The sequence below is a fragment of the Tachyglossus aculeatus genome, chromosome Y4 (assembly GCF_015852505.1).
Source record: "Tachyglossus aculeatus isolate mTacAcu1 chromosome Y4, mTacAcu1.pri, whole genome shotgun sequence".
Lineage (NCBI taxonomy): Eukaryota > Metazoa > Chordata > Mammalia > Monotremata > Tachyglossidae > Tachyglossus > Tachyglossus aculeatus.
This window is the reverse complement of record NC_052096.1, coordinates 12645720-12672221: the sequence shown is the minus strand read 5'-3', so window position 1 is coordinate 12672221 and position 26502 is coordinate 12645720. Positions and strand designations below refer to the sequence as shown.

At 49.7% G+C, this 26502-nt stretch overlaps 1 protein-coding gene across 1 annotated transcript; it reads right to left on the bottom strand.

The window, feature by feature from the left end:
* On the bottom strand, window positions 1-24580 carry SHC1 (SHC adaptor protein 1). The gene is made up of 12 exons (XM_038768936.1): window positions 23931-24580; window positions 19496-19566; window positions 16782-16845; window positions 16560-16679; window positions 16387-16440; window positions 16243-16294; window positions 16007-16133; window positions 13513-13735; window positions 13368-13428; window positions 8363-8482; window positions 2929-3167; window positions 1-519 (listed from the first exon to the last, which is right to left on the bottom strand). The coding sequence occupies exons 1-12, from the start codon at window positions 24360-24362 to the stop codon at window positions 391-393; spliced, it is 1692 nt and encodes a 563-aa protein (XP_038624864.1). The 5' UTR covers window positions 24363-24580; the 3' UTR covers window positions 1-390.
* Between the last annotated feature and the right edge of the window lie 1922 nt (window positions 24581-26502).

The following is a 26502-nucleotide window of genomic DNA, read 5'->3' as shown; positions in this document are numbered from 1 at the left end:
TTCGTAGAAGAAATACATTTAATGAGTTCCATTCCCTTTGGTATAAGTGAGACCCGTGACTCGGTGGCGGGGTTTTTCGGGGGGGACGCGAGGGCAGGGGGGGATCCCCGAAGCCCACGGGGCTGGGGGAGACGACGGAGACGGAGGGAAACACTTTGGTTTCGGTTATAACGCGCATGCAACGGGCCAACGGGCCGGAGGGGAGGATGGGGGGGACCCGCGTGTGGAGGGGAAACTCTTTGCATCAAATCCGGTTGAAGGCACGAGGTTGCAACAGCGAAGGAGGGGCGGCGGCGGGGGGCGAGGGGAGATGTCTGTACACTGATGCCAACAACAGTCCCCGGGACCCCCGACCTTCTCCCGCTCCCCCGGCCCGGGGGGCTCGGCGGGTCAGTGCCTCCGCTCCACGGCCTGCTGCAGGCACAGCTCGCTGCCGGCCGAGATGATGGGCAGCCGATTGTCCATGTGGTAGCTGATGAGGTGGCCCACGCTCTCGAAGCGGTGGTCCTTCGTCCGCACCTGGGGGAGGGCCACACCGTTCGCTCGGTTCGGTCGAGAAATACGACGGAGGGATTGACGTTCATTCATTCATTCCATCGTCGGTTCAGTCAGGAAATACGACGGAGGGATTGACATTCATTCATTCAGTCCATCGTCGGTTCAGTCAAGAAATACGACGGAGGGATTGACATTCATTCATTCATTCCATCGTCGGTTCAGTCAAGAAATACGACGGAGGGATTGACATTCATTCATTCAGTCCATCGTCGGTTCAGTCAAGAAATACGATGGAGGGATTGACGTTCATTCATTCAGTCCATCGTCGGTTCAGTCAAGAAATACGACGGAGGGATTGACATTCATTCATTCCTTCCATCGTCGGTTCAGTCCAGAAATACGATGGAGGGATTGACATTCATTCATTCATTCCATTGTCGGTTCAGTCAAGAAATACGACGGAGGGATTGACATTCATTCATTCATTCCATCGTCGGTTCAGTCAAGAAATACGATGGAGGGATTGACGTTCATTCATTCAGTCCATCGTCGGTTCAGTCAAGAAATACGACGGAGGGATTGACATTCATTCATTCCTTCCATCGTCGGTTCAGTCAAGAAATACGACGGAGGGATTGACGTTCATTCATTCCTTCCATCGTCGGTTCAGTCAGGAAATACGACGGAGGGATTGACATTCATTCATTCATTCCATCGTCGGTTCAGTCAAGAAATACGACGGAGGGATTGACATTCATTCATTCATTCCATCGTCGGTTCAGTCCAGAAATACGATGGAGGGATTGACATTCATTCATTCCTTCCATCGTCGGTTCAGTCCAGAAATACGATGGAGGGATTGACATTCATTCATTCCATCGTCGGTTCAGTCAAGAAATACGATGGAGGGATTGACATTCATTCATTCCTTCCATCGTCGGTTCAGTCAAGAAATACGATGGAGGGATTGACATTCATTCATTCATTCCATCGTCGGTTCAGTCAAGAAATACGACGGAGGGATTGACATTCATTCATTCATTCCACCGTCGGTTCAGTCAAGAAATACGACGGAGGGATTGACATTCATTCATTCATTCCATCGTCGGTTCAGTCAAGAAATACGACGGAGGGATTGACATTCATTCATTCATTCCATCGTCGGTTCAGTCAAGAAATACGACGGAGGGATTGACATTCATTCATTCCTTCCATCGTCGGTTCAGTCAAGAAATACGATGGAGGGATTGACATTCATTCATTCATTCCTTCCATCGTCGGTTCAGTCAAGAAATACGATGGAGGGATTGACATTCATTCATTCCTTCCATCGTCGGTTCAGTCAAGAAATACGACGGAGGGATTGACATTCATTCATTCATTCCATCGTCGGTTCAGTCAAGAAATACGACGGAGGGATTGACATTCATTCATTCATCCCATCGTCGGTTCAGTCAAGAAATACGATGTAGGGATTCACATTCATTCATTCATTCCATCATCGGTTCAGTCAAGAAATACGATGGACGGATTGACATTCATTCATTCATTCCATCGTTGGTTCAGTCAAGAAATACGATGGACGGATTGACATTCATTCATTCATTCCATCGTCGGTTCAGTCAAGAAATACGATGGATGGATTGACATTCATTCATTCAGTCCATCGTCGGTTCAGTCAAGAAATACGATGTAGGGATTCACATTCATTCATTCATTCCATCATCGGTTCAGTCAAGAAATACGATGGAGGGATTGACATTCATTCATTCATTCCATCGTCGGTTCAGTCAAGAAATACGATGGACGGATTGACATTCATTCATTCATTCCATCGTCGGTTCAGTCAAGAAATACGATGGATGGATTGACATTCATTCATTCAGTCCATCGTCTTTATCCCCTTCCTTCCTCTCCTCCTCGTCCATCCCCCCTTCTTACCTCCTTCCCTTCCCCACAGCACCTGTATATATGTTTCTACAGATTTATTACTCTTTATTTATTTTACTTGTACATATCTATTCTATTTCTTTTATTTTGTTAATACGTGTGGTTTTGTTCTCCGTCTCCCCCTTTTAGACTGTGAGCCCGCCGTCGGGTAGGGACTGTCTCTATATAATAATGATAATAAAAATGATGGCATTCATTAAGCGCTTACTATGTGCCAAGCCCTGTTCTAAGCACCGGGGAGGCTACAAGGTGATCAGGTTGTCCCACGGGGGGCTCCCGGTCTTCATCCCCATTTTACAGAGGAGGTCACTGAGGCCCAGGGAAGTACTAAGTACTAAGCGCTTAGTCCAGTGCTCTGCACACAGTAAGCGCTCAATAAAGACGACTGATTGATTGATTGATGATAATGATGATAATATAGTGATGATGAGGGCCTCCGCGTGCGGTCCGGTCCCCCCCGCCCGCCGGTCCCGCACTCACCACCCCCTCGGGGTCGATGAGGAGCAGGTGTCGGGGCTGTCCACCCTGCAGGCCGGTGAGCACGTACTGGCCGGCGGTGGTGATGCTCTCGCGCACCAGGAAGTCCCCGTTGAGGCGCAGCTGCTGCTCGGCGTCGCGGCGGCTCATCTTGCCGTGGAACCAGGCCTCCTGGCGCAGCTGCTCCTCCATGGACGCCCCCGGCCCGGGCGCCGGGGTCCGCAGGGCGTCCTCGAAGGGCTCTGGGGAGAGGGGCGACGCCGTCGTATTACGCCATCGTATTATGATTATCCCCTGGGCCTCAGTTCCCTCATATTATTTAATATAGAATCCCTAGATCAGTTCACTCGTATTATTTAATATATAATATGTTATATATAATTATAATGACATAATAATATCACTTCTCTAATAAATGCCATCGTATTATGATTATTCTCTGCGCCTCAGTTCCCTCCTATTATTCAATATACTATATACAATTATAGTGATACAATAATATCACTTCTGTAATAAATGCCATCGTATTATGATTATCCCCTGGGCCTCAGTTCCCTCACATTATTTAATATAGAATTAATACATCAGTTCACTCATATTATTTAATATCTAATATGTTCTATATAATTATACTGATATAATAATATCACTTCTCTAATAAATGCCATCGTATTATGATTAGTCTCTGGGTTCCAATCCCGGCCCTGCCCCTTGCCTGCTGGGTGACCCCGGGCAAGTCACTTCGCTTCTCTAATAAATGAAATCATTAATATACTCTATATCATTATAGTGATTGATATAATAGGGCCTCAGTTCCATCATATTATTTAATATATAATTAATATATCAGTTCCCTCGTATTATTTAATATATAATATGTTCTATATAATTATAATGATAAAATAATATCACTTCTCTAATAAATGCAATCGTATTATGATTATTCTCTGGGATCCAATCCCGGCCCTGCCCCTTGCCTGCTGGGTGACCCTGGGCAAGTCACTTTGCTTCTCTAATAAATATCATTAATATATTCTATGTCATTATAGTGATTGATATAATAGGGCCTCAGTTCCCTCATATTATTTAATATATAATTCATATATCTGTTCCTTCGTATTATTTAATATATAATATAGTCTATATAATTATACTGATATAATAATATCACTTCTCTAATAAATGCCATCGTATTATGATTATTCTCTGGGTTCCAATCCCGGCCCTGCCCCTTGCCTGCTGGGTGACCCCGGGCAAGTCACTTCGCTTCTCTAATAAATGATATCATTAATGTATTCTATATCCTTATAGTGATTGATATAATAATATCACTTCTCTAATAAATGCCATCGTATTATGATTATCCCCTGGGCCTCAGCTCCCTCACATTATTTAATATATAATTAATATATCAGTTCCCTCATATTATTTAATATATAATATGTTCTATATAATTATAATGATAAAATCATATCACTTCTCTAATAAATGCAATCGTATTATGATTATTCTCTGGGATCCAATCCCGGCCCTGCCCCTTGCCTGCTGGGTGACCCTGGGCAAGTCACTTTGCTTCTCTAATAAATATCATTAATATATTCTATGTCATTATAGTGATTGATATAATAGGGCCTCAGTTCCCTCATATTATTTAATATATAATTCATATATCTGTTCCTTCGTATTATTTAATATATAATATAGTCTATATAATTATACTGATATAATAATATCACTTCTCTAATAAATGCCATCGTATTATGATTATTCTCTGGGTTCCAATCCCGGCCCTGCCCCTTGCCTGCTGGGTGACCCCGGGCAAGTCACTTCGCTTCTCTAATAAATGATATCATTAATGTATTCTATATCCTTATAGTGATTGATATAATAATATCACTTCTGTAATAAATGCCATCGTATTATGATTATCCCCTGGGCCTCAGTTCCCTCACATTATTTAATATAGAATTAATACATCAGTTCACTCATATTATTTAATATCTAATATGTTCTATATAATTATACTGATATAATAATATCACTTCTCTAATAAATGCCATCGTATTATGATTAGTCTCTGGGTTCCAATCCCGGCCCTGCCCCTTGCCTGCTGGGTGACCCCGGGCAAGTCACTTCGCTTCTCTAATAAATATCATTAATATATTCTATGTCATTATAGTGATTGATATAATAGGGCCTCAGTTCCCTCATATTATTTAATATATAATTCATATATCTGTTCCTTCGTATTATTTAATATATAATATAGTCTATATAATTATACTGATATAATAATATCACTTCTCTAATAAATGCCATCATATTATGATTATTCTCTGGGTTCCAATCCCGGTCCTGCCCCTTGCCTGCTGGGTGACCCCGGGCAAGTCACTTCGCTTCTCTAATAAATGATATCATTAATGTATTCTATATCCTTATAGTGATTGATATAATAATATCACTTCTGTAATAAATGCCATCGTATTATGATTATCCCCTGGGCCTCAGTTCCCTCACATTATTTAATATATAATTAATATATCAGTCCCCTCATATTATTTAATATATAATATGTTCTATATAAGTATAATGATATAATAATATCACTTCTCTAATAAATGCCATCGTATTATGATTATTCTCTGGGTTCCAATCCCGGTCCTGCCCCTTGCCTGCTGGGTGACCCCGGGCACTTCGCTTCTCTAATAAATGAAATCATTAATATACTCTATATCATTATAGTGATTGATAAAATAGGGCCTCAGTTCCATCATATTATTTAATATATAATTCATATATCAGTTCCCTCATATTGTTTAATATATAATATATTCTATATAATTATAGTGATATAATAATATCACTTCTCTGATAAATGCCATCGTATTATGATTATTCTCTGGGTTCCAATCCCGGCCCTGCTCCTTGCCTGCTGGGTGACCCTGGTCAAGTCACTTTGCTTCTCTAATGAATGAAATCATTAATATACTCTATATCATTATAGTGATTGATAATAATAATATCACTTCACTAATAAATGCCACCATATTCTGATTATCCTCTGGGCCTCAGTTCCCTCCTATTATTCAATATATTATATACAATTATAGTGATATAATAATATCACTTCTCTAATAAATGCCATTGTATTATGATTATCCCCTGGGCCTCAGCTCCCTCACATTATTTAATATATAATTAATATATCAGTTCCCTCGTATTATTTAATATATAATATGTTCTATATAATTATAATGATATAATAATATCACTTCTCTAATAAATGCAATCGTATTATGATTATTCTCTGGGTTCCAATCCCGGTCCTGCCCCTTGCCTGCTGGGTGACCCTGGGCAAGTCACTTTGCTTCTCTAATAAATATCATTAATATATTCTATGTCATTATAGTGATTGATATAATAGGGCCTCAGTTCCCTCATATTATTTAATATATAATTCATATATCTGTTCCTTCGTATTATTTAATATATAATATATTCTATATAATTATACTGATATAATAATATCACTTCTCTAATAAATGCCATCGTATTATGATTATTCTCTGGGTTCCAATCCCGGCCCTGCCCCTTGCCTGCTGGGTGACCCTGGTCAAATCACTTTGCTTCTCTAATGAATGAAATCATTAATATACTCTATATCATTATAGTGATTGATATAATAATATCACTTCACTAATAAATGCCACATATTATGATTATCCTCTGGGCCTCAGTTCCCTCCTATTATTCAATATATTATATACAATTATAGTGATATAAATATCACTTCTCTAATAAATGCCATCATATTATGATTATCGCCTGGGCCTCAGTTCCCTCATATTATTTAATATATAATTCATATATCTGTTCCCTCGTATTATTTAATATATAATATATTCTATATAATTATACTGATATAATAATATCACTTCTCTAATAAATGCCATCGTATAATGATTATCCCCTGGGCCTCAGTTCCCTCACATTATTTAATATATAATTCATATATCCGTTCCCTCGTATTATTTAATATATAATATATTCTATATAATTATACTGATATAATAATATCACTTCTCTAATAAATACCATCGTATAATGATTATTCTCTGGGTCCTAATCCCAGCCCTGCCCCTTGTCTGCTGGGTGACCCTGGGCAAGTCACTTCGCTTTTCTAATAAATGATATCATTAATATACTCTACATCATTATAGTGATTGATATAATAATATCACTTCTCTAATAAATGCCATCGTGCTATGATTCTTCTCCGGGCCTCAGTTCCCTCCTATTATTCAATATATTATATATTATATACAATTATGGTGATATAATAATATCACTTCTCTAATAAATCATTAGCATCATCATCAATCGTATTTATTGAGCGCTTACTGTGTGCGGAGCACTGTACTAAGCGCTTGGGAAGTCCAAGTTGGCAACATCTAGAGACAGTCCCTACCCAACAGTGGGCTCACAGTCTAAAAGGGGGTGACGGAGAACAAAACCAAACATACTGACAAAATAAAAGAAATAGAATAGATATGTACAAGTAAAATAGAGTAATAAACATGTCCAAACAGTCGCTTCGCCTTAGTCCAGTGCTCTGCACACAGTAAGCGCTCAATAAATACGATTGATGATGATTGATTGGTTGATCATCATCATCAATCGTATTTATTGAGCGCTTACATAAATATGTACAGTTGCTTTGCCTTAGTCCAGTGCTCTGCACACAGTAAGCGCTCAATAAATACGATTGATGATGATGATGATGATTGATTGATTGATCATCATCAATCGTATTTATTGAGCGCTTACTGTGTGCGGAGCACTGGACTAAGCGCTTGGGAAGTACAAATCGGCAACATCTAGAGACAGGCCCTACCCAACAGTGGGCTCCCAGTCTAAAAGGGGGAGACGGAGAACAAAACCAAACATACTGACAAAATAAAAGAAATAGAATAGATATGTACAAGTAAAATAGAGTAATAAACATGTCCAAACAGTCGCTTCGCCTTAGTCCAGTGCTCTGCACACAGTAAGCACTCAATAAATACGATTGATGATGATGATTGACTGATTGATCATCATCATCATCAATCGTATTTATTGAGCGCTTACATAAATATGTACAAAGAGTCGCTTTGCCTTAGTCCAGTGCTCTGCACACAGTAAGCGCTCAATAAATACGATTGATGATGATGATTGATTGACTGATCATCCTCATCAATCGTATTTATTGAGCGCTCACTATGTGCAGAGCACTGTACTAAGCGCTTGGGAAGTACAAATCGGCAACATCTAGAGACAGGCCCTACCCAACAGTGGGCTCCCAGTCTGAAAGGGGGATCCGCCTCTCCGAGCCTCGGAAAACTGGGAGGGGAAATCCCGGGTGGGATGGGGGACGGGATTCGGGGGGGATCCTCACTCATGTCGAAGAGGTCCCGCGTGGCACCGCCGTCGGTGGGGGTGGGAGGGCCGCCCCCCGGCCGCGCTTTGTCCAGGTGCTGGACGTTGACGTAAGACGGGTCGTCGAACACGTCCCGGCCTAGTCGGGGAAGAGGGGACGGGGCAGAAAACCAAATCAACCCGCTGGGTGACCTTGGGCCAGTCGCTTCACTTCTCTGAGCCTCGGTTTACCCCTCTGCAAAATGGGGTTAAGACTGTGAGCCCCACGTGGCGCAGCCTGATTACTCCGTATTCCCCCCTCCCGCCCCCTGCATCATCATCATCACCATCAATCGTATTTATCGAGCGCTTACTGTGTGCAGAGCGCCGGACTAAGCGCTTGGGAAGTCCAAGTTGGCAACAAGCGCTTACCATGTGCCACTAAGTGCTTGGGGAGATACAACAGAGAAGCAGCGGGGCTCAGTGAAAGGAGCCCAGGCTTTGGAGTCAGAGGTCAAGGGTTCAAATCCTGGCGCTGCCAATTGTCAGCTGGGTGACTTTGGGCAAGTCGCTTCACTTCTCTGTGTCTCAGTTCCCTCATCTGGAAAATGGGGATGAAGACTGGGAGCCCCCCGGGGGACAACCTGATCACCTTGTATCCTCCCCAGCGCTTTGCACATAGTAAACGCTTAATAAATGCCATTATTATTATTATTATTATCTAGAGACGGTCCCTACCCAACAGTGGGCTCACAGTCTAAAAGGGGGAGACGGAGAACAAGACCAAACATACTCACAAAATAAAATGAATGGAATAGCGCTTAGAACAGTGCTTTGCACATAGTGAGCGCTTAACAAATGCCAGGGAACAAACGAACCCGCCGGGTTCGGCTGTCGGGGCTGTTCTGTTTGTTTGGACGGCTTGACACCCGTCCGCCTGGTTCGTCTCGTCATCATCATATCTATTCTATTCTATTCTATTATTATCTATTCTATTATCTATTGATGATGATGATGATGATCATCATCATCAATCGTATTTATTGAGCGCTTACTGTGTGCACAGCACTGTACTAAGCGCTTGGGAAGTCCAAGTTGGCAACATAGAGAGACAGTCCCTGCCCAACGGTGGGCTCACAGTCTAAAAGGGGGATTTGAACCCATTGAACCTATTGATTTTATTTGTACATATTTAGTCTATTGATTTTATTGTGTTAATAGCTTTTGTTTCGTCGTCCGTCTCTCCCTTCTAGACTGCGAGCCCGCCGGTGGGTAGGGACCGTCTCTCTATGTTGCCGACTTGTCTTTCCCAAGCGCTCAGTACAGCGCTCTGCACACAGCAAGTGCTCGATAAATATGACTGAATTCATTCATTCATTCCGTCGTATTTATCGAGCGCTTACTGTGTGCAGAGCGCTGGACTAAGCGCCGGGGAAGTCCACGTTGGCAACACGGAGGTCATGGGTTCAAGTCCCGGCTCCGCCACTTGTCAGCTGGGTGACTCTGGGCAAGTCACTTCACTTTACATATTTATTACTCTATTTATTTATTTATTTATTTATGTATTTATTCTACTTGTACATTTCTATCCTATTTATTTTATTTTGTTGGTATGTTTGGTTCTGTTCTCTGTCTCCCCCTTTTAGACTGTGAGCCCACTGTTGGGTAGGGACTGTCTCTATGTGTTGCCAATTTGTACTTCCCAAGCGCTTAGTACAGTGCTCTGCACATAGTAAGCGCTCAATAAATACGATTGATTGGAGAAGCAGCGTGGCTCAGTGGGAAAGAGCCCGGGTTTTGGAGTCAGAAGCCATGGGTTCAAATCCCGGCTCTGCCGACTGCCAGTTGTGCGACTTTGGGCCAGTCACTTCACTTCTCTGGGCCTCAGTTACCTCGTCTGTAAAATGGGGATGAAGACTGTGAGCCCCCCCGTGGGACAACCTGATCACGTTGTAACCTCCCCCAGCGCTTAGAACAGTGCTTTGCACGTAGTAAGCGCTTAATAAATGCCATTATTATCATTATTATTATTCTCTGGGCCTCAGTGACCTCATCTGTCAAATGGGGATGAAGACTGGGAGCCCCACGGGGGACAGCCTGATCACCTTGTCACCTCCCCGGCGCTTAGAACAGTGCTTGGCACGTAGTAGGCGCTTAACAAACACCATCATTATTGTAGAGAGACGGTCCCTACCCGACAGCGGGCTCACAGTCTAGAAGGGGGAGACGGGCAACAAAACAGAACGTACTAACACAATAAAATCAATAGAATAAATATGTACAAATAAAATAGAGTAATAAATACATATATACATATATATACACACATATATACATATATATGCATGTATATATATATGTATATATATGTATATATGTATACATATATATACATGCATATATATGTATATATGTGTGTATATATATGTGTATATATATGTATATATGTATATATATATGTGTATATATATATATATATATGTATATATATATATATATATATATATATATATATATATATATACAGGTGCTGTGGGGAGGGGAAGGAGGGGTCTGGGTTTGTTTGGACGACTTGACCCCCGTCCACATGTCTCGTTCCGTCGTCCGTCTCCCCCTTATGTTGCCGGCTCTTCCTTCCCGAGCGCTTAGTAATACGGCGGCGTTTATTAAGCCGTCAAAGCACTGTACTAAGCGCACACAGCAAGCGCCCGATAAATACGACTGAGCGAACGGCGGGTTGCGGGGGCGTTTGGGCTTGACCGCCCCCTTCCCCCTTCTAATCAATCAATCAGTCGTATTTATTGAGCGCTTACTGTGCGCACAGCACTGTACTAAGCGCTTGGGAAGTACAAGTTAGCAACATATAGACATGTTGGACACTCATTCATTCATTCAATCGTATTTATTGAGCGCTTACTGTGTGCAGAGCACTGGACTAAGCGCTTAGGAAGTACAAGCTGGCAACATATAAAGACGGTCCCTGACATAAGCAGATACAGACTATGTTCAGGGCGGGCACTGTACTAAGCGCTTGGGAGAGGACTTCTGGACGGGTGAGCCCGCTGTTGGGTAGGGACCGTCTCTCTATGTTGCCAACTTGGACTTCCCGAGCGCTTAGTCCAGTGCCCTGCACACAGTAAGCGCTCGATAAATAGCAGCGTGGCTCAGTGGATGAGTCAGAGGTCACGGGTTCAAATCCCGGCTCTGCCACTTGTCACCTGTGTGACTTTGGGCAATAAACTTCACTTCTCTGGGCCTCGGTGACCTCATCTGGAAAATGGGGATGAAGACTGGGAGCCCCACGTGGGACAACCCGATCACCTTGTATCCATCCCAGTGCTTAGAACAGTGCTTTGCACATAGTAAGCGCTTAATAAATGCCATTATTATTATTATTATTGTTACATTCAATCAATCAATCATATTTATTGAGCACTTACTGTGTGCACAGCACTGTACTAAGCGCTCGGGAAGTCCAAGTTGGCAACATATAGAGACGGTCCCTACCCAACAGTGGGCTCACAGTCTAAAAGGGGGAGACCTGCCACCTGTGTGACTTTGGGTAAGACACTTCACTTCTCTGGGCCTCAGTTCCCTCATCTGGAAAACGGGGATGAAGACTGGGAGCCCCACGTGGGACAACCTGATCACCCTGTACCTATCCCAGTGCTTACAACAGTGCTTGGCACATAGTAAGCGCTTCCTAAATGCCATTATTATATTAAATCAATCAATCAATCGTATTTATTGAGCGCTTACAGTGCGCGGAGCACTGGACTAAGCGCTTGGGAAGGACAAGTTGGCGACAGATAGAGACGGTCCCTACCCAACAGTGGGCTCCCAGTCTAAAAGGGGGAGACCTGCCACCTGTGTGACTTTGGGCAAGTCACTTCACTTCTCTGGGCCTTTTAGACTGTGAGCCCCCTTTTAGACTGTGAGCCCACTGTTGGGCAGGGACTGTCTCTCTATGTTGCCAATTTGTACTTCCCAAGCGCTTAGTACAGTGCTCTGCACACAGTAAGCGCTCAATAAATACGATTGATGATGATGATGGGCCTCAGTTCCCTCAACTGGAAAATGGGGATGACGACTGGGAGCCCCACGTGGGACAACCTGATCACCTTGTACCTATCCCAGTGCTTACAACAGTGCTTGGCACATAGTAAGCGCTTCCTAAATGCCATTATTATATTAAATCAATCAATCAATCGTATTTATTGAGCGCTTACAGTGCGCGGAGCACTGGACTAAGCGCTTGGGAAGTCCAAGTTGGCAACATATAGAGACATTCCCTACCCAACAGTGGGCTCCCAGTCTAAAAGGGGGAGACCTGCCACCTGTGTGACTTTGGGCAAGTCACTTCACTTCTCTGGGCCTCAGTTCCCTCATCTGGAAAACGGGGATGAGGACTGTGAGCCCCACCTGGGACAACCTGATCACCCTGTACCTATCCCAGTGCTTAGAACAGTGCTTGGCACATAGTAAGCGCTTACTAAATGCCATTATTATTATTATCATTATTACATTAAATCAATCAATCAATCGTATTTATTGAGTGCTTACTGTGTGCGGAGCACTGGACTAAGCGCTTGGGAAGGACAAGTTGGCAACATCTAGAGACGGTCCCTACCCAACAGTGGGCTCACGGTCTAGAAGGGGGAGACCTGTCAGCTGTGTGACTTTGGGCAAGTCACTTCACTTCTCTGGGCCTCAGTTCCCTCATCTGGCAAACGGCTGGGAGCCCCACGTGGGACAACCTGATCACCCTGTACCTATCCCAGTGCTTAGAACAGTGCTTGGCACATAGCAAGCGCTTCCTAAATGCCATTATTATATTAAATCAATCAATCAATCGTATTTATTGAGCGCTTACAGTGCGCAGAGCACTGGACTAAGCGCTTGGGAAGGACAAGTTGGCGACATCTAGAGACGGGCCCTACCCAGCAGTGGGCTCACGGTCTAAAAATTAAATACGATCGATCGATCGATGGATTGATCGATGGACGGCGCCGTCTTAGCCGACTCCCGAGCGGACGAGCCGTCACCTTGGCCGGGGGCCGGCTGTCTCCTCGGGTCGCCGTCCGCCCCGCTCGGCTGTCCGACGGGCTGTGGGGGAGACTCCGGTCAGTCGGGCCTTCCCCCCCGGGGCCGGTCCCCGCCGGCCGCCCTCCGCGCCCCCCGCCGCCGTACCAGGGTGGCCCCCGGGAGGTTGGGGCCGCCGGGGGGGGGTTGGCGCGGGGGTCCCGCGGCCCCGTCCCGCAGCCTCATGTCCACGACGCCGCCCAAGGGGGGCTCCTTCCCGGGGAAGTCGTTGTAATACTGGTGGCCCTGGGGTTCCTCCTCGTCTTCTTCCTCCTCTTCCTCCTCCTCCTCCTCTTCCTCATCCCAGGCGGAGCCCTCGAACCCGGCCATCCTGACGGGGCGGAGGTGGGGAGCTGGATTCCCTCGCTCTTCCTTCCCTTTCCCCGCCTTTCCCTCTTTTCCCTTCCTCTACCTCTCCCGCCCCCGGGCTCGGGAGTCAGAGGTCGTGGGTTCTAGTCCCGCCGCGGCCCCTTGGCGGGCTGGGTGACTTTGGACAAGTCACTGCGCTTCTCCGGGCCTCAGTTCCCCCATCTGGGAAATGGGGATTAAGAACCTTCTTGTATCTTGTATCCATTCGTTCATTCATTCATTCAATCGTATTTATTGAGCGCTTACTGTGTGCAGAGCACTGGACTAAGCGCTTGGGAAGTCCAAGTTGGCAACATCTAGAGACGGGCCCTATTCATTCAATCGTATCTACTGAGCGCTTACTGTGTGCAGAGCACTGGACTAAGCGCTTGGGAAGTCCAAGTTGGTAACATAGAGAGACGGTCCCTATTCATTCAATCGTATTTATTGAGGGCTTACTGTGTGCAGAGCACTGGACTAAGCGCTTGGGAAGGACAAGTTGGCAACATCTAGAGACGGTCCCTATTCATTCAATTGTATTTATTGAGCGCTTACTGAGTGCAGAGCACTGGACTAAGCGCTTGGGAAGGACAAGTTGGCAACATCGAGAGACGGTCCCTATTCATTCAATTGTATTTATTGAGCGCTTACTGTGTGCAGAGCACTGGACTAAGCGCTTGGGAAGGACAAGTTGGCAACATGTAGAGACAGTCCCTATTCATTCAATCGTATTTATTGAGCGCTTACTGTGTGCAGAGCACTGGACCAAGCGCTTGGGAAGGACAAGTTGGAAACATAGAGAGACGGTCCCTACCCAACAGTGGGTTCACGGTCTAATCAATCAATCAATCAATCGTATTTATTGAGCGCTTACTGTGTGCAGAGCACTGTACTAAGCTGTGAGCCCTCTGTTGGGTAGGGACCATCTCTATATGTTGCCAACTTGTCCTTCCCAAGCGTTTAGTCCAGTGCTCTGCACACAGTAAGTGCTCAACAAATACGATTGAATGAATGAATGAATAGGGACCGTCTCTATATGTTGCCAACTTGTCCTTCCCATGTGCTTAGTCCAGTGCTCTGCACACAGTAAGCGCTCAACAAATACGACTGAATGGACGAATGAATGAATAGGGACCTTCTCTATGTGTTGCCAACTTGTCCTTCCCAAGCGCTTAGTCCAGTGCTCTGCACACAGTAAGTGCTCAACAAATACGACTGAATGGACGAATGAATGAATAGGGACCATCTCTATGTGTTGCCAACTTGTCCTTCCCAAGCGCTTAGTCCATTGCTCTGCACACAGTAAGCGCTCAATAAATACGATTGACTGAACGAATGAATGAACAGGGACCGTCTCTATATGTTGCCAACTTGGACTTCCCAAGCGCTTAGTCCAGTGCTCGTGCTCTGCACACAGTAAGCGCTCAATAAATACGATTGAATGAATGAATAGGGACCATCTCTATATGTTGCCAACTTGTACTTTCCAAGCGCTTAGTCCAGTGCTCTGCACACAGTAAGCGCTCAACAAATACGATTGAATGAATGAATGAATAGGGACCGTCTCTAGATGTTGCCAACTTGGACTTCCCAAGCGCTTAGTCCAGTGCTCTGCACACAGTAAGCGCTCAATACGACTGAATGGACGAATGAATGAATAGGGACCGTCTCTATGTGTTGCCAACTAGTCCTTCCCAAGCGCTTAGTCCAGTGCTGTGCACACAGTAAGCGCTCAACAAATACGATTGAATGAATGAGTGAATAGGGACCGTCTCTAGATGTTGCCAACTTGTCCTTCCCAAGCACTTAGTCCAGTGCTCTGCACACAGTAAGCGCTCAATACGACTGAATGGACGAATGAATGAATAGGGACCGTCTCTATGTGTTGCCAACTAGTCCTTCCCAAGCGCTTAGTCCAGTGCTGTGCACACAGTAAGCGCTCAACAGATACGATTGAATGAATGAGTGAATAGGGACCGTCTCTAGATGTTGCCAACTTGTCCTTCCCAAGCACTTAGTCCAGTGCTCTGCACACAGTAAGTGCTCAATAAATATGATTGAATGAATGAATGGATGGGGATGCCAACACACGCAGGGAGCCCCCTTTTCCGGCCGCCCTCCTCCCCGTGGAGGGTCTCCTTCCCCCAGCTCTGTGGCGGAGGGGCGCCTCCTCCTCCTCCTCCTCCTCCTCCTCCTCCTCTTCCTCAGCCCGCGGCCCCCCCCCAGTCCCCAGCCCCCCGGGGCCGGTCCCCACCTGTCGTGGGGGGTGACGAGGGTGGGCGGGTGCCTCAGGTACTGCTTGAAGCGCAGCTCGAAGGCCTGGCCGATGGAGCTGATGACATCCTGCGCCAGGCCCTCCGGGCACTCCAGGATGTGGCAGGCTGCGGGCGAGGGGGCAGGTGGGACCCCCGGGGCGGCCCCCCGCCCCGCCGCCTCCCCCCCTCAGCCCCCCGCTCCGGGCGGCCCCCCGCCCCAACACCTCTCCCCTACCTCTCTGATTGACGGGATCTTTGGCAACGTAAGCCACGTACTCGGCCGTGTCCTGGGGTGACGGAACAGGCGGGGGGGGCGGCTCGGCGCGCGTGCGGTTCCCCAGCGCCGTCCCGCCCGCGGCCCCCCCGAAATCCCACTTACCGGGTCCCCACCGGAGGCAAAGGAGATGGACTGCATGTGGTGGTTGGCGATGATCTGGAGGCGGCGGGGGGGCGAGGCTGGGTCAGGAGAGGCTGCGGGCCTGCTCCCCCCCCTCCCACTTCGTGCCCGGACCCCCTGGCACCCCAATGGCCCCGCCGCCCGCCCGGGCTGACCTGCTTGCAGTCGGAGGCCATGAGGTTGAGGCTGTTGGTGGACACGGTCAGGGTGACGAGCATCCCCGCGAATCGGAGGTTGTTCCTCCCCAGGATGGTGGTCAGCGGGCGGCCGCAGGGCTGGGCGGGGTGGGGGGCTGCTCACCGTCCGCCCCGCACCGGGATTCACCCCGTCCGCCTCCCCCAGCCCCCCCGGGGTGGGGGGGGCCCTCGCCCCGGTACCTTTCTCCTGCGAACCGCCGCCTTGGCACCGGGTACGGCCTCGCACACCAGGGCTATGGCCTCTCTGCGGGGGAGAGGGGAGGACCGGGACCCCCGGACGTGAGGGACCGTCGTGGGTGGGAGCTCACAGACGCACCCACACGCCCCCGCCCCGTCCCCGCACCGGTCGGAGACGGGACCGCTTCACCATCGCTCTCCTCAGAGGGGGCTGAGGGGAAGGAGGAGGGTCTCGGCCGCCTCTGCCATCCCCCCTTCCCGGAGGCCATGGGTCCCTTGCCCCCCAGGATGGACGGATGGATGGACGGACAGATGGATGGATGGATGGACGGACACACACTCCCCCCACCCCGTCCCCTCACCGGTCGGAGACGGGACCGCTTCACCATCGCTCTCCTCAGAGGGGGCTGAGGGGAAGGAGGAGGGTCTCGGCCACCTCCGCCACGCCCCTCTCCCGGGGCCCTGGGGCCCTTGCCCCCCAGGATGGACGGATGGATGGACGGACAGACGGATGGATGGATGGACGGACACACACTCCCCCCACCCCGTCCCCTCACCGGTCGGAGATGGGACCGCTTCACCATCGCTCCCCTCAGAGAGGGCTGAGGGGAAGGAGGAGGGTCTTGGCCGCCTCCGCCATCCCCCTCCCCCCAGGCCCTGGGTCCCTTGTCCCCCAGGACGGATGGATGGATGGACGGATGGATGGATGGATGGACGGATGGATGGGCGGACACTCACCCCCCTCACCCCGTCCCCTCACCGGTCAGAGATGGGACCGCTTCACCATCACTCTCCTCAGAGGGGGCTGAGGGGAAGGAGGAGGGTCTCGGCCGCCTCTGCCATCCACCCTTCCCGGAGGCCATGGGTCCCTTGCCCCCCAGGACGGACGGATGGATGGATGGACGGATGGATGGATGGATGGACGGACACACCCCCCGCCCCATCCCCTCACCGGACAGAGATGGGACCGCTTCACCATCGCTCTCCTCAGAGGGGGCTGAGGGGACGGAAGAGGGTCTCGGCCGCCTCTGCCATCCCCCCTCCCCGGAGGCCATGGGTCTCTTGTCCCCCAGGACAGACAGATGGATGGATGGACAGACAGACGGATGGATGGGCAGATGGACGGACATACACTCCCCCCACCCCGTCCCCTCACTGGTCGGAGACGGGACCGCTTCACCATCACTCTCCTCAGAGGGGGCTGAGGGGAAGGAGGAGGGTCTCGGCTGCCTCCGCCGTCCCCCTTCCTCCGGGGCCCTGGGTCCCCCGCCCCCCAGGATGGACGGATGGATAGACGGACGGATGGATGGACAGACAGATGGACGGATGGACGGACACACACTCCCCCCGCCCCGTCCCCTCACCGGTCGGAGACAGGACCGCTTCACCATCGCTCTCCTCAGAGGGGGCTGAGGGGAAGGAGGAGGGTCTCCGCCTCCTCTGCCATCCCCCCTCCCCCTGGGCCCTGGGTCCCTTGTCCCCCAGGACGGACGGATGGATGGACAGATGGATGGACAGACGGATGGACGGATGGATGGACGGACACACACTCCCCCCGCCCCATCCCCTCACCGGTCGGAGATGGGACCGCTTCACCATCGCTCTCCTCAGAGGGGGCTGAGGGGAAGGAGGAGGGTCTCGGCCGCCTCCGCCATCCCCCCTCCTCCGGGGCCCTGGGTCCCTTGCCCCCCAGGACGGACGGGTGGATGGATGGATGGATGGATGGACAGACGGATGGATGGACAGACACACACTCCCCCCGCCCCATCCCCTCACTAGTCGGAGACAGGACCGCTTCACCATCACTCTCCTCAGAGGGGGCTGAGGGGAAGGAGGAGGGTCTCGGCCGCCTCCGCCGTCCCCCCTCCCCCGGGGCCCCGGGTCCCTTGCCCCCCAGGACTGACGGACTAGACGGATGGACGGACAGATGGATGGACACACACTCTCCCCGCCCCATCCCTTCACCAGTCGGAGACGGGACCGCTTCACCATCGCTCCCCTCAGAGGGGGCTGAGGGGAAGGAGGAGGGTCTCGGCCGCCTCCGCCGTCCCCCCTCCTCTGGGTCCCTGGGTCCCTTGCCCCCCAGGATGGATGGACGGACGGATGGACGGACAGATGGACAGACACACACTCCCCCCGCCCCGTCCCCTCACCGGTCGGAGACGGGACCGCTTCACCATCACTCTCCTCAGAGGGGGCTGAGGGGAAGGAGGAGGGTCTCGGCCGCCTCCGCCGTCCCACCACCCCCGGGCCCTGGGTCCCTTGTTCCCCAGGACAGATGGATGGATGGACAGATGGATGGACGGACGGATGGACGGACACACACTCCCCCCGCCCCGTCCCCTCACCGGTCGGAGACGGGACCGCTTCACCATCGCTCTCCTCAGAGGGGGCTGAGGGGAAGGAGGAGGGTCTCCGCCGCCTCTGCCATCCCCCCTCCCCCTGGGCCCTGGGTCCCTTGCCCCCCAGGACGGATGGATGGATGGATGGACGGACAGATGGATGGACGGACGGATGGACGGACACGCACAACCCTGCCCTGTCCCCTCACCGGTCAGAGATGGGACCGCTTCACCGTCGCTCCCCTCAGAGGGGGCTGAGGGGAAGGAGGAGGGTCTCGGCCGCCTCCGCCGTCCCCCCTCCCCCGGGGCCCTGGGTCCTTTGCCCCCCAGGACGGACGGCCGGCCGGACGGCCGGCCGGACACACAAACACACACCTGGTAACCTGGGTCCGAGTGTTGAAGTCCAGGGCCCTCATGGACTGTAGCACTTCCACGCAGCCCATGTACTGGAGACAAGGCAGGGGGCTGCTGAGACCCAACCCGGCGAGGGACCCCCCGCCCCCCCGGCCCCCCAAACCAGGGCCGAACGGCTTCCCCTCCCTCCCCACCACCGCCCCATCCGTTGCTTCATTCCGTCCTATTTATTGAGCGCTTCCTGTGTGCGGAGCACTGGACTAAGCGCTTGGGAAGCACAAGTCGGCAACAGATAGAGACGGTCCCTACCCAACGAGAGCGGGTTTTGGGGGGGGGGGGGGTCCCTCATCTTGCAGGGGTGGGGGGTCCACTGCGACCCCATTACCACTCCTTCCTTCAGTCGTCAGTGCTTTGCACGTAGTAAACGCTTACTAAATGCCATTATTATTATTATTACTAGGGGCTCCCCATCCCCCCCGCCTTACCTCCTTCCCCTCCCCACAGCACCTGTATATATGTATATATGTTTGTACGGATTTATTACCCTATTTATTGATTTATTTTATCTGTACATATTTATTTTATTTTGTTAATATGCTTTGTTTTGTTGTCTGTCTCCCCCTTCTAGACTGTGAGCTCGCTGTTGGGTAGGGACCGTCTCTACGATTGAATGAATGAATGAATATATGTTGCCAACTTGTACTTCCCAAGCGCTTAGTCCAGTGCTCTGCACACAGTAAGCGCCCAATAAATATGATTGATTGAATGAATGAATATGTTGCCAACTTGTACTTCCCAAGTGCTTAGTACAGTGCTCTGCACACAGTAGGTGCTCAATAAATACGATTGGATGAATGAATGAATATGTTGCCAACTTGTACTTCCCAAGTGCTTAGTCCAGTGCTCTGCACACAGTAAGCACTCAATAAATACGATTGGATGAATGAATGAATGAATATATGTTGCCAACTTGTACTTCCCAAGCGCTTAGTCCAGTGCTCTGCATACAGTAAGTGCTCAATAAATACAATTGAATGAATGAATGAATGAATATATGTTGCCAACTTGTCCTTCCCAAGCGCTTAGTCCAGTGCTCTGCACATAGTAAGCGCTCAATAAATATGATTGATTGAATGAATGAATGAATATGTTGCCAACTTGTACTTCCCAAGTGCTTAGTACAGTGCTCTGCACACAGTAGGTGCTCAATAAATACAACTGGATGAATGAATGAATATGTTGCCAACTTGTACTTCCCAAGTGCTTAGTACAGTGCTCTGCACACAGTAGGTGCTCAATAAATACAACTGGATGAATGAATGAATATGTTGCCAACTTGTACTTCCCAAGCGCTTAGTCCAGTGCTCTGCACACAGTAAGCGCTCAATAAATACGATTGGATGAATGAATGAATGAATATATGTTGCCAACTTGTACTTCCCAAGCGCTTAGTCTGGTGCTTTGCATACAGTAAGCGCTCAATAAATACAATTGAATGAATGAATGAATGAATATATGTTGCCAACTTGTCCTTCCCAAGCGCTTAGTCCAGTGCTCTGCACATAGTAAGCGCTCAATAAATATGATTGATTGAATGAATGAATGAATATGTTGCCAACTTGTACTTCCCAAGTGCTTAGTACAGTGCTCTGCACACAGTAGGTGCTCAATAAATACAACTGGATGAATGAATGAATATGTTGCTAACTTGTACTTCCCAAGTGCTTAGTACAGTGCTCTGCACACAGTAGGTGCTCAATAAATACAACTGGATGAATGAATGAATATGTTGCCAACTTGTACTTCCCAAGCGCTTAGTCCAGTGCTCTGCACACAGTAAGCGCTCAATAAATACGATTGGATGAATGAATGAATGAATATATGTTGCCAACTTGTACTTCCCAAGCGCTTAGTCTGGTGCTTTGCATACAGTAAGCGCTCAATAAATACAATTGAATGAATGAATGAATGAATATATGTTGCCAACTTGTCCTTCCCAAGCGCTTAGTCCAGTGCTCTGCACATAGTAAGCGCTCAATAAATATGATTGATTGAATGAATGAATGAATATGTTGCCAACTTGTACTTCCCAAGTGCTTAGTCCAGTGCTCTGCACACAGTAGGTGCTCAATAAATACAACTGGATGAATGAATGAATATGTTGCCAACTTGTACTTCCCAAGTGCTTAGTACAGTGCTCTGCACACAGTAGGTGCTCAATAAATACAACTGGATGAATGAATGAATATGTTGCCAACTTGTACTTCCCAAGCGCTTAGTCCAGTGCTCTGCACACAGTAAGCGCTCAATAAATACGATTGGATGAATGAATGAATGAATATATGTTGCCAACTTGTACTTCCCAAGCGCTTAGTCTGGTGCTTTGCATACAGTAAGCGCTCAATAAATACTATTGAATGAATGAATGAATGAATATATGTTGCCAACTTGTCCTTCCCAAGCGCTTAGTCCAGTGCTCTGCACACAGTAAGTGCTCAATAAATACGATTGGATGAATGAATGAATGAATATATGTTGCCAACTTGTACTTCCCAAGCGCTTAGTCCAGTGCTCTGCACACAGTAAGCACTCAATGAATACGACTGAATGAATGAATAGGGGTGGCAGGGTTTGGGGGAGGGTGGGTTTGGGGGTCATTCATTCATTCATTCATTCAATTGTATTTATTGAGCGCTTGCTATGTGCAGAGCACTGTACTGGCCCGTCTCTATCTGTTGCCGATTCGGACTTCCCAAGCGCTCAGTCCAGTGCTCTGCACACAGTCAGCGCTCCTTAAATACGACCGACTGACGGACGGACGGGCGGCTGGGCAGACCCACCCTCACCCCGTAGGTGACTCCGGGCCCCGTCTCTATCTGTTGCCCATTCGGACTTCCCAAGCGCTCAGTCCAGTGCTCTGCACACAGTCAGCGCTCCTTAAATACGACCGACTGACGGACGGACGGATGGGCAGACCCACCCTCATCACGTAGGTGATTCCGGGCCCCGTCTCTATCTGTTGCCCATTCGGACTTCCCAAGTGCTCAGTCCAGTGCTCTGCACACAGTCAGCGCTCAATAAATACGACTGAATGATGGACAGACGGTCAGCGCTCTGTAAATACGACCGACTGACGGACGGACGGATGGCTGGGCAGACCCACCCTCACCCCGTAGGTGACTCCGGGCCCCGTCTCTATCTGTTGCCCCTTCGGACTTCCCAAGCGCTCAGTCCAGTGCTCCGCACACAGTCACCGCTCCTTAAATACGACTGACTGACGGCTGGGCAGACCCACCCTCACCCCGTAGGTGACTCCGGGCCCCGTCTCTATCTGTTGCCCATTCGGACTTCCCAAGCGCTCAGTCCAGTGCTCTGCACACAGTCAGCGCTCCTTAAATACGACCGACTGACGGACGGATGGGCAGACCCACCCTCATCACGTAGGTGATTCCGGGCCCCGTCTCTATCTGTTGCCCATTTGGACTTCCCAAGTGCTCAGTCCAGTGCTCTGCACACAGTCAGCGCTCAATAAATACGACTGAATGATGGACAGACGGTCAGCGCTCTGTAAATACGACCGACTGACGGACGGACGGACGGCTGGGCAGACCCACCCTCACCCCGTAGGTGACTCCGGGCCCCGTCTCTGTCTGTTGCCCCTTCGGACTTCCCAAGCGCTCAGTCCAGTGCTCCGCACACAGTCACCGCTCCTTAAATACGACTGACTGACGGATGGGCAGACCCACCCTCACCACGTAGGTGACTCCGGGCCCCGTCTCTATCTGTTGCCCATTCGGACTTCCCAAGCGCTCAGTCCAGTGCTCCGCACACAGTCAGTGCTCAAATACGACTAAAAGACGGACAGATGGATGGCTGGGCAGACCCACCCTCACCACGCAGGTGATTCCGGGCCCCGTCTCTATCTGTTGCCGATTCTGACTTCCCAAGCGCTCAGTCCAGTGCTCTGCACACAGTCAGCGCTCCTTAAATATGACCGACTGACGGACGGACGGATGGATGGGCAGATCCACCCTCACCACGCAGGTGACTCCGGGCCCCGTCTCTATCTGTTGCCCATTCAGACTTCCCAAGCGCTCAGTCCAGTGCTCCGCACACAGTCAGTGCTCAAATACGACCGATTGACGGACGGACAGATGGATGGGCAGACCCACCCTCACCACGTAGGTGACTCCGGGCCTCATCTCTATCTGTTGCCCATTCGGACTTCCTAAGCTCTCAGTCCAGTGCTCTGCACACAGTCAGGGCTCCTTAAATACGACCGACTGACGGACGGACGGGCGGATGGGCAGACCCACCCTCACCCCGCAGGTGATTCCGGGCCCCGTCTCTATCTGTTGCCCATTCGGACTTCCCAAGCGCTCAGTCCAGCGCTCCGCACACCGTGAGCGCTCCGTAAATACGACCGACTGATGGATGGATGGCTGGGCAGACTCACCCTCACCACGTAGGTGACCCCGGGCCCCAGGACTTTGCTGTCGGGATGCAGCCAGCCCCGGCTGGGCTTGTTGACGAAGCTGCCGTGCCGCGTCCACTCGTCGCCGCCGAGCTGGCCTCCTTCCACCCGGTTCCGGCGGCCCCCTCCTCCTCCTCCTCCTCCTCCTCCTCCTCCTCCTCCTCCTCCTCCTCCTCCTCCTCCGCTGCCCAGGCGACTCATTTCCTGGGGGAGATGTCCGGCGGGCGGGCGGGGGGTCCGGCCTGAGTCCTCGGCCCTGGCCCCCCCCGGCCGCGGGCCGCCCCCGAGGGAGAAGAAGGAGCAGAGCGTGGTGGGGCTGGGGCTGGGGTCCCCCGGCGAGGACCCCTCGTCCAGCGAGGACAGCGACTCGTTCCTCAGGGGGCTGTACCGGGGCTTGGGGGGCAGCAGATCCATGGCGGGGACCCCGGCCCGCCCGGGGGAGGGGGGGGAGAGCAGGGGGCCGCGGCCTGGTCCCCCTGCCCTCGCCCCCTCCCCCTGCCTGGTGGACCCTCCTTCTCCGCTGTCCAGGGAGGAAGGGGGACGGGAGCGGACGGGATGGGGAGGGGGTCTCGGGGTTCAGGAGGATCCGGGCCCTTGGGTAACGGTGGTGGCGGCGGATGGGATGGGGATGGGGTCGGGGGGCTATGGGTGGTCTGGGCCGTGCCCACCGCTGCCAACGAGGGCCGGGCCCCTCCCCGGGGGTGGGGAGTTGGGGGGGGACGCGGGGGGGGGGGACGGATTGGGGAGGGGGGTGCTGACTCACAGCCACACAGGGAGGAGGGGGCAGGAAGCCGGAATAGGGGAGGGGGCGGAGGAGGAAACGCTGACCGTCTCCCATCCAGTCATCCGGTCATTCGGTCAACCGTACCAATTGAGCGCTGACTCTGTGCTGAGCAGGCTGGGGGATGGGGGCGGGGGGAGACCGGATTTGGGGGGGGGGGGGGGTCCACCGCAACCCCATTACCACTCGTTCTTTCGATAGTGTCAGTGCTTTGCACGGAGTAAGCGCTTAATAAATGCCATTATTATTATCATTATTACTAGGGGTGGCAGGAGTGGGGGAGAGCGGGTTGGGGGGGGTCATTCATTCATTCAATCGTTTTTACTGAGCGCTTGTATATTGTTTTTATTGAGCACTTAATAAATGCCATTATTATTATTATCATTATTACTAGGGGCGGCAGGGGTGGGACAGAGCGGGTTGGGGGGTCATTCATTCATTCAATCGTTTTTACTGAGAGCTTGTATATTGTTTTTATTGAGCACTTAATAATTGCCATTATTATTATTATTATTATTATTATTATTATTATTATTACTAGGGGCGGCAGGGGTGGGGGAGAGCGGGTTGGGGGGGTCATTCATTCATTCAATCATTTTTATTGAGCGCTTGTATATTGTTTTTATTGAGCACTTAATAAATGCCATTATTATTATTATCATTATTACTGGGGCAGCAGGGGTGGGGGAGAGCGGGTTGGGGGGGGTCATTCATTCATTCAATCGTTTTTACTGAGCGCTTGTATATTGTTTTTATTGAGCACTTAATAAATGCCATTATTATTATTATCATTATTACTGGGGCAGCAGGGGTGGGGGAGAGCGGGTTGGGGGGGTCATTCATGCATTCAATCGCTTTTATTGAGCGCTTGTATATTGTTTTTATTGAGCACTTAATAAATGCCATTATTATTATTATCATTATTACTGGGGCAGCAGGGGTGGGGGAGAGCGGGTTGGGGGGGTCATTCATTCATTCAATCGTTTTTATTGAGCGCTTGTATATTGTTTTTATTGAGCACTTAATAAATGCCATTATTATTATTATCATTATTACTGGGGCAGCAGGGGTGGGGGAGAGCGGGTTGGGGGGGTCATTCATGCATTCAATCGCTTTTATTGAGCGCTTGTATATTGTTTTTATTGAGCACTTAATAATTGCCATTATTATTATTATTATTATTATTACTAGGGGCGGCAGGGGTGGGGGAGAGCGGGTTGGGGGGGGTCATTCATTCATTCAATCATTTTTATTGAGCGCTTGTATATTGTTTTTATTGAGCACTTAATAAATGCCATTATTATTATTATCATTATTACTGGGGCAGCAGGGGTGGGGGAGAGCGGGTTGGGGGGGTCATTCATTCATTCAATCGTTTTTACTGAGCGCTTGTATATTGTTTTTATTGAGCACTTAATAAATGCCATTATTATTATTATCATTATTACTAGGGGCGGCAGGGGTGGGAGAGAGCGGGTTGGGGGGTCATTCATTCATTCAATCGTTTTTACTGAGCGCTTGTATATTGTTTTTATTGAGCACTTAATAAATGCCATTATTATTATTATCATTATTACTAGGGGCGGCAGGGGTGGGAGAGAGCGGTTTGGGGGGTCATTCATTCATTCAATCGTTTTTATTGAGTGCTTGTATATTGTTTTTACTGAGCACTTAATAATTGCCATTATTATTATTATTACTAGGGGCGGCAGGGGTGGGGGAGAGCGGGTTGGGGGGTCATTCATTCATTCAATCGTTTTTACTGAGCGCTTG

Coding starts and splice junctions, on each gene's coding strand:
- SHC1 (XM_038768936.1), bottom strand. CDS start 24,362: ATGGATCTGCTGCCCCCCAAGCCCCGGTACAGCCCCCTGAGGAACGAG. Junction 3,168..8,362: donor GCGGGACCTCTTCGACATGA/GTGAGGATCCCC, acceptor CCCTCTCCCCAG/AGCCCTTCGAGGACGCCCTG. Junction 520..2,928: donor TCATCGACCCCGAGGGGGTG/GTGAGTGCGGGA, acceptor GCCCTCCCCCAG/GTGCGGACGAAGGACCACCG.